Here is a 12,713-nt window from a genome sequence, read left to right on the forward strand (position 1 = left end):
GTGGTGGGCATTATGGCGGAAGTAAAACAGTAGCCAAGGTCTTACAATCAGGATTTTTTTTGCCAACAATTTTCAAAGACGCCCATCATCATGTCTTGAAATGTGACCAATGTCAGAGAATGGGTGGAATTTCTCGAAGAAATGAGATGCCTCTACCAAACATTATGGAAGTTGAAGTTTTTGATTGCTGGGGTATTGATTTCATGGGCCCTTTTCCTTCATCAGTAGGGAATGAGTATATTCTAGTGGCTATTGATTACGTATCTAAATGGGTGGAAGCTATGGCCACTGCAAGGAATGATGCTAAAACTGTGGTGAAATTTATCAAGAAAAATATTTTTTCTCGATTTGGAGTACCTCGAATACTGATCAGTGATGGTGGTCCACACTTCTGTAATACCCAACTCCAAAAGGTATTGGGACAATACCATGTGAATCATAGAGTGGTGTCCCCTTACCATCCACAAACTAATGGGCAAGTCGAAGTCTCTAACCGAGAATTAAAGAAAATACTAGAAAAAACAGTGGCATTAATTAGAAAAGACTGGTCATCCAAATTGGAAGATGCATTGTGGGCCTATAGAATTGCATACAAAACTCTAATTGGGCTATCTTCGTTTCAATTGGTATATGGCAAATCATGTCATTTACTAGTTGAAATGGAACATAAGGCATATTGGGCTCTGAAATTTATGAACTTTGATGAGAAGGTATCTAGAGAGCAGAGAAAGATCCAGTTACTGGAACTAGAAGAAATGCGATTAACAGCTTATGAATCTTCGCGACATTACAAAGAAAAGGTGAAGATGTATCACGATAAGAAGTTGTTGAAGAGAGAATTCAAACCAGGACAAGAAGTACTATTGCTTAATTCAAGATTGAAATTATTTCCTGGTAAGCTGAAATCCAAATGGTCTAGACCCTTTGTTATTAAGAAAGTTCGATCTTACGGTGAAATAGAGCTGTATGACCCACAATCTCAGGATCCTGAAAGGACATGGGTTGTCAATGGCCAAAGGCTAAAACTGTATCATGGAAAAAAATTTAGCAAGACACATAACACTATTCATTTGATCGCCAAGTGAGGTAAAAGCGTCAAGCTAATGACGTTAAAGAAGCGCTTCCTAGGAGGCAACCCAGTTTTAAGCTTTGCTGTGTTTGTTTTTCATGCATTTGATCATTAGGAACTTGCTTAATAATCTTTACATGGAGCATATCAACCTCTCTTTGAATGTGAAATTAAGGGTTTTAATTTCTTGGGAAAGGACTAAGTTATCACTTAGAAAAATATTTTTTAAAATTAGTCCTTTAGCTAAGCATTTGCTTCTTGCTAAGCGCATTAGCACTCATGTGCTAAGCCAGGAGCTCAAGCACTTAGCGCACCACCCTGGCACCTAAGGTTGATTATTTCCACTAAGCGACGACCTAATCGCTCAGCGATGGCTTCCCTTGGCTAAGCGCGACCCTATGTCACCAAGCTCTATTCATTACGGTCAGAATTGAGGGCCATGGGGCTGAGCGCATAATCTGCTGGCTAAGCGGATATTCTTGTGGTTTAAATAGGATTTAAATTAGCTTAGTGCCATTCATATCTGCTAAGCTTAATTGCTTGCGGCAGTTCATGCACTATGCGAATCTTGTAACCGCTCAGCGCTAGCTTCACTGCATATAGAATACATGATTTCTGCTAAGCGGGCTCAGATCTCGGCTTTGCGAGAGCTGCAGGTTTTCTAATCTGTAGATCTTGCTAAGCGGTATATTTAACTCACTAAGCTAAGTATTTATGTGCTAAAAAAAACCCAAATGACTCTTCCGCTTAGCTCGAGCCCCACTAAGTGGCTGGCCTTGGAAAATCAAACGACTCTCCCGCTTAGTGAAGCTTTCGCTAAGCAGGAGCATCGGAAAAAGCATTGGTTAAGTGTAACTTCAGCATAATGACAAGTGCTGGGTGTAGGGATAGCTAGAGAATTCTGCATAAACCATATCATCTTTTTCTCTCTCTCTCATCTAATCCAACATCTACATTAGGTCAACTGTATCAGCCATTCAAGTAAGTTCCTCATGATCCTTATCATTGTTATTTTGCTCAACCTTAGGATAGATAACTTTTAAAACTAGCTTTAGGAATTATAGGATTGTAGTGTGTGTAGGAGTAGCTTAAGTTTAGGTGTCTATATAGGGTGTCTGTTGATAGGTATGTTGGAAACCTTGCATGCGTAATCTGACTGTTAGAGGTTTCAATTTTAGAAGAATATGAATTGCGTTTTCTGCTATTTTCTGGAAATTTACAATGAACTCGCTCAGCGACCTTTCAGCGCTCAGTGAGTTCATCTATACTTATCGCATACATGCATTTCTGGTAGAACTTGCTAAGCGCACCTGCCGCGCTAAGTGATTGGATCTGTAGAGGATGAATATTCATCCTCTAGATAAGTACTTGTGGCTAAGCGAGGCTGATTCGCCAAGCCCGAGTAACTTGTCATGATAGCCGCGTGCTGAGCCATTATCCTTGTGCTAAGCGAAGTTCTTTATGGCAGTGACTGAGCTGAGTGACCCATTTCGCTAAGCTCCCATAACTTAGTAGAATTTGTGAAACTTTTACTGTGTAATACCACTAAGCGTGGCTTCGGGAGAGCTAAGCGCACATCATTGCGGCAAGTTATAGGCTTAGCGGGATCTATACGCCAAGCGGGTATAGTGTTTTCTAAGAAGACTCGCTAAGCGGTCTATATTATTTTGTAAGGACCGCTAAGCGAATGCTGTTTCGCTAAGTGACCTTTATCTTTCGTCTAAATTAATTTTCTTTCCAATGTTCACATTATTTTCTTACAGATGGCCTCAAGAAAGAGAGAAAGAGCTGAAGACATCCCTTCATCATCCAACCCACCTCCTCCAACAGCAACCATGGAACCAAATGGCCAACAAGCATGACCTATAGTTCTTATGTTGCAGAGACTATTTCGGGGGCAGCTGATTATTGTCCACAACCAGCAGCAGTTGACTCATAACAGGCCAATAGTATCCATGGAGCAATTTTTAGATAAAGTGGCCTGGCCTGAAGTTCAGCTGCCATTAGGAAGATCTTCCGAGGTTGTGCCCCACAGTCCCATACCAACAAGGACAGAGCCTACACCAGCTAAGTCCCGACCACCAGTAGTAGACCCACCGGCTTCCCCAGAGGTTGAGATTCTATCACCTCCACCAACTCCACCGGCACCACCTTTGATACTCATTCCCGATGACTCAGATAATGAAGTTGTAGCTCCTCCTGACTCAACAGCCTACTACCTAGAGGATGGTTCAGATTTTTCTAACTGGATGGACTAGTGAGGAAGTTGTGGTCCATTTTGACAAGAACGTAGATATTTCTAGAGATTTTATGCTTCTTTGTGTGATTTTGAAGTATTAGTATAACTTTGATGTTAGTACATTAGTTACTTTTTGTTAGTTTTGTGCACGAGTAGTATAGTTGCTCATCTTAAAGCATCATGAACAATTTAACTTAACTCTTGATGGTATGGCATTGAAGTAGTTTATTTATTTTGTGAAAATGGGTGTATGACATTGTTTTAAATTGAATGCATGCTTAAGATGAGATTTTTGTTTCCTTTCATGAAGTTGAGCAAGTGTGTATGTTAGACAAAGAAAGAACAAGAATGTGAACTTGCATTTAGAATTGTTAGTCAATAGACAGATTGATTGTGAAAGAAAAGCTTGAACCAAAAACCGGTGAGAGTGTGACCTTAAACTGTGAGTGAACGGCTAGCTGTGAGTAATAATCTTTGCATGAATCTCTGAATTTTAGAATGAAATGTATAAATGAGGACATGATGAAGGCCATGATTGTACATACACAAGCTCTCTAACCAAAAACCTTACCTTGAATGATAATTGCATCCTTTGCTCCCTGTATAGGCTGAATGATTTTGTCATGAATTGAACCCTGAACTTAAATAATTATCTCCTAATACCTTGTTTAGATTCTAGGAGAACATATGGTTCAAGACAAATTTACTCTAAATTTGGGGGAGAAAAGTTGAAAAGAATGAAAAGAAAGAGGTTAAGCATCAGCACACACAACAAATAAGTTGTATGTTAAAAAAAAGAATAAATTGTGCTGTTACAATAAGGTCAAAAGTAACTTGAGAGGAAAAGATAGTGAGAAAGCTACTGGTATAATACAAGACCATTGGGATAAGTCAAGGATTTGTGCTCTCTTAGAAGCTAAACCTTTGAATCCTAGAAAAACCAATGAATTTTTGCAGCCAAGCCTCACTACAAGCCTGAGAAAGTCCTTCTGATTTTGTTTATACATTTCTGACTTAATGGCATGAGATGAAATGCAAAGATTGGACCTCTTGTTAGTTGTTATTAATGAATAGCTTAAACACTTGTGCTTGAGTGAAACAGTAGCCGTGAGACTGTGGTTTGAGCTACTTTCCTTGATATCTGTCTTATGATTAACTTCATCCAACTGTATAGTTCACATTTTGTTCTCCTCTTTGTCTAGCTGCATAGTCTATGAAAATAAGTGATAGGTACACATTGCTTCATCTTTCTCATCATGCAACCAATAAATTTTGATGCATACACCGTTATACATAAACACTGCATGTTTTACCACTTGAAGACAAGTGAGTTGTTCTCTTTTGCTTGAGGACAAGCAAAACTGTAAATTTGGGGGAGTTGTTAGTCGATGAATATGACTAACTTTTGTGTATAAAACCTATGTATGTTGTATCAGCTCATCCGCTAAGCAAGAGAAGCACGCTGAGCCAAAATTCACTAACATGCGCTAAGCGGTCCATACATGCGTTAAGCGCACGAGCACGAACAAGGCCACCTATTTAAGCCTGAATTCAGATTTGAAAAAGAGAGTTTGGAGTTTTTCTTGAAGAAACCTCTGCATGCACCAGAATCTGGCCCTGGCTTGAAGCTTTTGCATGTTAAGGAAGTTCTAGAGAGAGAAAGGTCCAAGTTCCAAAGAGTTCTGAGAGATTTGTCTGTGTGAAGATCTGTAGAGATGCGAGTTCGAAGCGGAAGCCGTTCTGAGAACTTGAGATGAGTTTGTGAGTGATTGTGAGATCCTAGAGGTGAAGAAGACATTCTCACCACTTGTGTTTTTGCAGTCTTTCATCTTGTTCTTCTCTTTGTTGTAAAGGAGGTTTCCAGACTATGGAAAGCTAAATCCTCTGTTGGATCTTCCCTGTAGGTACCTGATATAAATATATTTCTATCTATGTAATGATGTTTTGTGTGTTCTCTGTGCTATCTGCTTTTCATTCTAGTGTGCTTTTACCTTGATCACGTAGATGCATGCTTTGTTAGGATCATTCAACAATAGGAACTGGTCTGATTCTAAAGTCCTTGGTAGTGCGGGACTAAGTTGTTGTGCTATCATGAGGGATCGGGGTACAAGAACTTAGTTGTGTATGTGTCTTAATGCGGTCTTGATTGAGTTTAGTCTTACAAGAGGAATCTGCGGACGAGGCTTGATCAGGACTAGGCTAGGCTATCATGAGGAATCGGGGTCTAGCAGTCCAGGAGACAACATAGGAACGCATGAGCATTGTTAAATAGGGAACATCCTTTTTAGCATCAAGAACCTATGAGGATGACCAATGCTTTCTCTACTTGTTTTTACACAGTATTTCTCTTGCGTGATTTTCTTTCTTTTTGCCTAGATAGTTTAAATACTTGTCCATAAGCACAGTTATATTTTCATAGCAGACGCCTATTTATCGAAATAGCTAGCCAGATAACACAAGTTCCCCGATAGTTCGATACTCAATTCTTGCTGTTTTATACTACTTGTGTGATCTGGTGCACTTGCCAGCCACAAACAAAGGTAAGGAGGAAGAAGATGGTTGTTTTACGCTGTTGGGCATATTTGAAGCCCGCAAAACTCGCCCAGGCGAGTGTGGCTCGCTCGGGCGAGCTGACCCACACCTCAAATTTTCTGCTTCGGTAAAAAAATTCACATCTCCTACTCAAGATGTTATATTACAAATCCCAACGGTCAGTATGTGTACAATCGTCTTAGGAACCTCTAGAAAACATTTGAAGATGATCCAATGGTTAATGACTCCGGGAAAGTGATTTCACTGAAATAGGTTTAGGTAAAAATTTGAAATCTCATAACTTCAACTTAGCTCAATAAACTCAACATAACTCAACATCCACATCAAGAAATTCACACATGACTAATTCAAGCCACACCTCAACTCATTCAAGTCAACCATATATTCAAATAACACAATAAATACAATTAAACATATGACTACAACAACTGGTCTTTTGCATGTCATTGAAAAATATGCTCATGGAGATAATGAATTGCAAAGTAAGCAAACTAATGAGAATAAAATTTACATTAATATTGAGTTGGATTTTGTAAGGAAAACTACTTTGCACAAAAGAAATATAGTCATGCAAGGTAACTTTCATAAATTACAAGCCTTATTCCTTAATATTTATTTGTGACTTTATTTGTTATTACTTTATTTCATGACATGAAATATGTTAGATCAATGGTGGGCATCTTATGATTGTGGTGCACCACATTTACAAAAGTTGGTTATTCATGTTTTAAGCCAAACTTGTAGTGCTTCTAGCTGTGAATGAAATTGGAGTGTATTTGACCACATTCATTAAAAAAAATGAAATAGGTTGGATCATTAGAGACTTAATGATTTAGTCTTTTTTCGTTACAAACATAAATCCAGTAGCCTAAACAAGATGTCCAAACATGAACATCCATGCCTAGACTAATAAACTATTCATATCGAAAGGGCTATATCCATTGATAAGTTACGAAGAGTTCAACCATAGATAATATCTTAACTATCCCATCAAATAGGTAGAAGATTCATTAAACCGTGAAACATTACCCTGCCATAGTGTAATGTGTTTCCAATGCCAATAAAAAGTAACCCACCCAATGGTACTTAACATCTAAAAAACTGCCAAATAAAATGCATCCCAAGCCGAAATATCGCAAGTGAGGTTGCAAGAGAGGTATTATTGCTTTTATTCTTTTTCATTGTTTATCTTTCTGTGTGTCTGTGTTGTAACGTCCTAAAATTTCAATAATTGAAAATAGATGTTTGATGTATTTCTTGTGTTATTTTGATTACTTGATTAATTTGGATTAATTTAAGTGTTGTGTAAATTATCCTTGTGCAATTGCTTAGTGTGGATATTAGGTTATGTGGAGTTTGATTGATCTGCGTTGGAACTATGTGATTCTGAGATTGATCCAAAACCTGTTTTGATAAAACCATGAACTCAGATTTGTTAACCATTGGATCACTTTCAAATTTGGATTATAGGCTCAAAACCAAAGTCTTCTAGTTTTGACCGTTGGGATTTGCGAAATAAAATCTGGAGCCTGAGCTATGACCTTTGCACAAAAGCAGTGAAATATGTTGGAGCATGAATTTGCCTAGAACTCGCCCAGGTGAGGAAAATTTCGCTCAAGCGAGTCTTGCAAGCTACAAATACATCCAATATCATAAAACACGCATTTTTCTCCCATCTTCTCCCCCAAACCCTCACTATCACCTAACACCCCAAATCTTCTCCTCCACCACCCAAAACCACCGGTGACTGCCACGAGTTATCATTGGACCACCACATGAGGAGGAACACTTTTATCAGAGTGGAATCTTCAAAACTCAACTCGAGGATTCAGTAGAGAATGAAGCTTCCAATCTTCCCTTCACAGTTTCTTCGAGGTAACTATGATTTTTAAGCCCTCTCCTAGTTAGTTTGAGCCTATCTTTGCATCTCATTGTGGAAGCAATGACTTCCAACATTATTTTGATGATGCCAAAGAATCAAGAGTTAAGCAAGTTACAAAGAATCAGGCTTCAAGAATCAAGTCTCAAAGAATCAAGATTCAAGAACAATTAAGTTTCAAAATTCAAGATTCAAGAACAATCAAGATCAAGATTCAAGATTCAAGAGAAGTTGATATCAAGATTCAAGAGAAGAAATCGAGAAGCAACAGTTAAGACATCACAAGGGAAGTATTTTCAAAAATCCAAACATAGCACAATTTTGTTTTACAAAAGAGTTTTCTCAAAAATTTTCTAAGTTACCAGAGTATTTACTCTCTGGTAATCGATTACCAGTTTCATGTAATCGATTACCAGTGACCAAATTTGATTTCAAAATGTTTTTAACTGATTTGCAACATTCCAAAATATTTTTCAAATGGTGTAATCGATTACACTATATTCGTAATTGATTACCAGTGTATCTGAACGTTGGAAATCAAATCCAATTGTGAAGAGTCACAACTTTTCATAAAATGCATTGTGTAATCGATTACATGATTATGGTAATCGATTACCAGTGATAACTTTTGAATAAAAGGTCAAAAGATGTAACTCTTGACATGATTTTCTCAAGGATATAACTCTTCCAATGGTATTCTTGACCAGACATTTAGAGTCTATAAAAGTAAGATCTTGACTTGCATTCAAAAAAACTTTTTACAACTCTTTAACAATTTTTTAGAACTTCTAAGAATTCCTTTCTACTCATCTCTCTTCTTGTTCTTCCTTTGCCAAAAAGCTTTCTAAGTTTTGTTTATCCAAACCTTGTTTTTCTGCAAGTGAAAATTCTGCAGAAAACAAAAGTGTGCTATCTCTTCATTCACTTCTCCCTCTTGCCAAAAGAATCGAAGGACTAAATGCCTGAGTTCTTTTGTGTCTCCCTTCTCCCTCTTCCCAGAGAATTCAAAGGACTAACCGCTTGAGAATTATTTTGATTCTTCCTTTCCCCTTAAACAAAAGATTTCAAAGGACTAACCGCCTGAGATATCTTTTGTTTCCCCTTACAAAGATTCAAAGGACTAATCGCCTGAGAATTCTTTGTCCTAACACATTGGAGGGTACATCCTTTGTGGCACAAGTAAAGGGTACATCTAGTTGGGTTGTTATACTGAGAACAAGAGAGGGTACATCTCTTGTGGATCAGTTCAAGTGAAGGGTACATCCACTTGGTTGTTCAAAGAGAACAAGGGAGGGTACATCCCTTGTGGATCTTTGGTTTGTAAAGGATTTTACAAGGTTGAAAGAAATCTCAAGAACCGTTGGTTCCTTGGGGGCTGGATGTAGGCACGGGTTGTTGCCGAACCAGTATAAATCTTGTGTTTGTCTTCTTCTTCCCTACACTTTTTAATTTCCGTTGTGTACTTTTAATTGCCGCTTTTACTTTTGGTTAAGTTATTGTTCTTTACTTTCTTAACTTAGTAGTAAAAGCCTAATTGAGTCTAGTAACATTAAGAAGGATAAATTTTTATTAGTCAAGGCACATTAATAATTAATTCAACCCCCCCCCCCCCCCGTTCTTAATTATTCCGAGGCCACTTGATCCAACACTCATGTGACTTGGGTACCGCTGTTGAATGTTTTTACACTTCCATCGAAAAACCCTTGAAAATGAGATGTTGTAAAAGTTGTCTTTTTATAAAATAGACTTCATTTTTGTAATCTTCATTGAACCCCGATCACAATGGCATGATCAGAATTTTAAAATGATGTCTCTTCGATGTGGATCTCAAAACACCCATTTTAGCCCCTTTTTAAATTGAATGGGTATTTGACCTCAAAAGTTGATATTAACCTTGTCTTTGAAATCTATACTAAATTGTCTTTGATTTGGTATACGTTTGGACGAGCGGACATGAATGTAAGAGATCTCAAAACAATGTTGCGAGGAACTAATGGAGAGATATAGATAGATGAAGGGAGTTTATTGTTTGTTTACATCTTTTGATACCATAGTTGGGATCAGGGAACCCAATTATGGGGATGTATGTCTGTCCCCGTGCATAATGGTTTTCAAGAAAAACTTTGTTTTTAACTAATGAGATGTGATATATGTTATTGATGATTGAATTTGTGAATGATGTTGTTGTTGCAATGATTTGAATTTTTGGGAAAAGTCTTAATTATAGAGGAGACTCTGACCAAAATTTATATTTGTTCTTCTATTTACTTCTTTATTAAATTTTAAATGGGCATAAGAGTTTGTTTTGAATACCATAGTTCTCCTCTTTAATTTATAATTTTCCCTAAAATATCAGTCTCGTGATATTATGAATTGTTGTTCTATGAGGTTTGTGTTGTCTGAAGACCTGGGGAATGTGAATCTCATGTATGAATTTATATGTATGTATGTGGAATGCATTGCTTGTGATGTTGATGATAATATTGATATGAGATGATGTTGAAGTTGATGATGATATTGATATGAGATGATGTTGATGTTGATGATATTGAGATGAGATGATGTTGATGTTGATGATGACATTGAGATGAGATGACATTGATGTTGATGATGGCACTAAGATGAGATAATGTTGATGTTGGTGATGTCATCATGATGGATGTATGTTATGCATGCACATGGGGGTGCAGTGACCTGTTGGATATCCCTAGAGAGGGAAGGGGATTGGTTTAAAAATTTCAAGCGAGGAAATACTCGCACAAATCCTCAACTAGCAAAGATATATATATATGTATGTATGTATGTATGTATGTATTTATTCACGTATTTGTTCGTGGTTTAGTGAATGTATATCGCAAAAAAATTTACCCTCGTTTTCATAATCAAATTAATAGAGCTTTCACTTAAAATTGAAATGTCACATTTTAAAGTTAGGGATATCATAGCACGAGGCGGGGTCATTACATGTGTGTGCTTAGATATTTGTACATGTGCTTAGCAAAAAGAGACAACAAAGTTGTGGTCCTATTAGTAATGGAGGAGTTACACCACCATTCTTGACCAATGAAGAGGTGGATGCATTACGTAAAGACCTTTCAAATATGACCATCCAACCAATTTCAAGTGATATTGGTATATTTTAATTAAATTTTTGTTATGATGTTACTTGTTTCATTACATGCTAATTATTAATTACTACTTTCTATCTAATTGTTGTCATAGGTCCCTTAAATTTGGATGAAGAGGATGCATAAGGCAATACCATGGAAAACATGAAATTAAATGAAAACAATGTTGAGGAAGCTATTATGGGAGATTCTGAGTTCTCGAATGAAGAAGGAGTTCCTGAATATAATAATGACATAATTTATGCTTCTTGGCCATAGAAAAATATGTTTGAAATTTGTGTTTAGAAGTTAAGTTGAACTTATTTATTTATGTTTGTAAGGTTTGTTATGTAACTCTCATATTTGAAGTTTGAACTCATCGATGTCATTTGCAAAATTGAACTTGAAGAATGAGCTTATGGGATTGTATTAATTTGTTTTGAGTTTTTTTTCTAAGATAGGTATGAAATTTTCATATTTTTTTAATATAGACTGGGTCATGCAAGTCAATCAGTGACCCCATTGGTTCGACTAATGACCCAGTGCCTTGACCAGGTTGATTTTAAAAAAAAACTGGCTTTACCCCAATGAATCTGACAACAGTCATTCTGATTATTTGCATTTAACCAAAGGTTACATACAACTTCATGTATCCTATTGGAGTTATGTGGTGACCAAAGAAACCTATGAGGTCATCATTGTAAGGAAGCAATTATGGCTACGGGATTCTAAGGTTCCTGAAGAAATCATAAAACATTATTGTAGAGTTGCCTATATCCACTAATAACCGATGTACCTCCTTGTTATTTGATGAAAGCTTTCACCAATAAGGGATCATCAGGGTTTGGGACAATCGACATGTCCATGTATTTATCATCAAATATCAAGGATGAAGGTTATCTTTTGACTGACTCGTGGTTTATTCCACTATGTCTAGCGATCAAGGCTTCTGTCGCACGTCATTTATGAGCATTGTTTGATGGTCCTCTATCGGGAAATCCCCTTGTTATAACGTATATTACCTCATGTAAAGACTTGCGTTGTTACTGCGATATCACCACTCTAAATTGCGTAAATTTCAATTTTCAAATGAAAACTCCGTTAATTTGCTTATGAAAAATGAAAGTAAATTTTTTGTGATATACATTCACCAAACAATGGACAATTACTTACATGAATATATATATATATATATATATTAACTCAGTACACATCATTCACATAATTGAAAGTAAATTAATTCATACATATAATTAAATTTGTGATTTACATCCTCAATTCAAAAAGAATTATAGAACCAGCTACGGAGGAGTTGATTAACAAAACACAACTTTTTCCCAAAATAATCTCAACGTCATCATGCCGGCTTGGCGACTCCACAAAAGTATCTGACTTCACGTACTATACTTTGGTCCATCTGTTCCCACAAACAAAGGTTCGTGATCATCACAAGTACCAACCACATGGTACAAAAATTGCAAGGGTGATTTTATTATAAAAGAAATTAACACAAAAATCAAATGACCATGATTAGTAAGAAAGCATTAACAAATACCATAATCATACACAAACATCCATTAGTCCAACACTCAACAAGTAGTCATCAACATTCCATAATTCCAACCAATAATGCTCAGTATGATGCATGCACCTGACCTCAACTCTCAAATGCAATGTGGTACCATTCTCCAGGAAATAGCCTAAGTGTGTCCACACGATACTCTCACTTAGGAAAACTAGGCAGCAAGTGTCGAGGTCATCCTGTCATGCATTGGCAACTCCCCTCCCCCCCCCCATGGTGATCAGCCTTAGTCTCAAGGGAGTTCCAAATCGAGTGACATACCCCAAGTACAAGTATCCCCCTCA

At 37.0% G+C, this 12,713-nt stretch overlaps 1 protein-coding gene across 1 annotated transcript; it reads left to right on the forward strand.

Annotated features, from left to right (window-relative positions):
* The first annotated feature begins 203 nt into the window (after positions 1-203).
* LOC106799299 (uncharacterized) lies at positions 204-1,085 on the forward strand. The gene has a single exon (XM_014777496.1). It carries the CDS (start codon positions 204-206, stop codon positions 1,083-1,085), a length of 882 nt encoding a protein of 293 aa, XP_014632982.1.
* The last annotated feature ends 11,628 nt before the right edge of the window (positions 1,086-12,713 follow it).

This window comes from Glycine max, chromosome 7 (genome assembly GCF_000004515.6).
Source record: "Glycine max cultivar Williams 82 chromosome 7, Glycine_max_v4.0, whole genome shotgun sequence".
Taxonomy (NCBI): domain Eukaryota; kingdom Viridiplantae; phylum Streptophyta; class Magnoliopsida; order Fabales; family Fabaceae; genus Glycine; species Glycine max.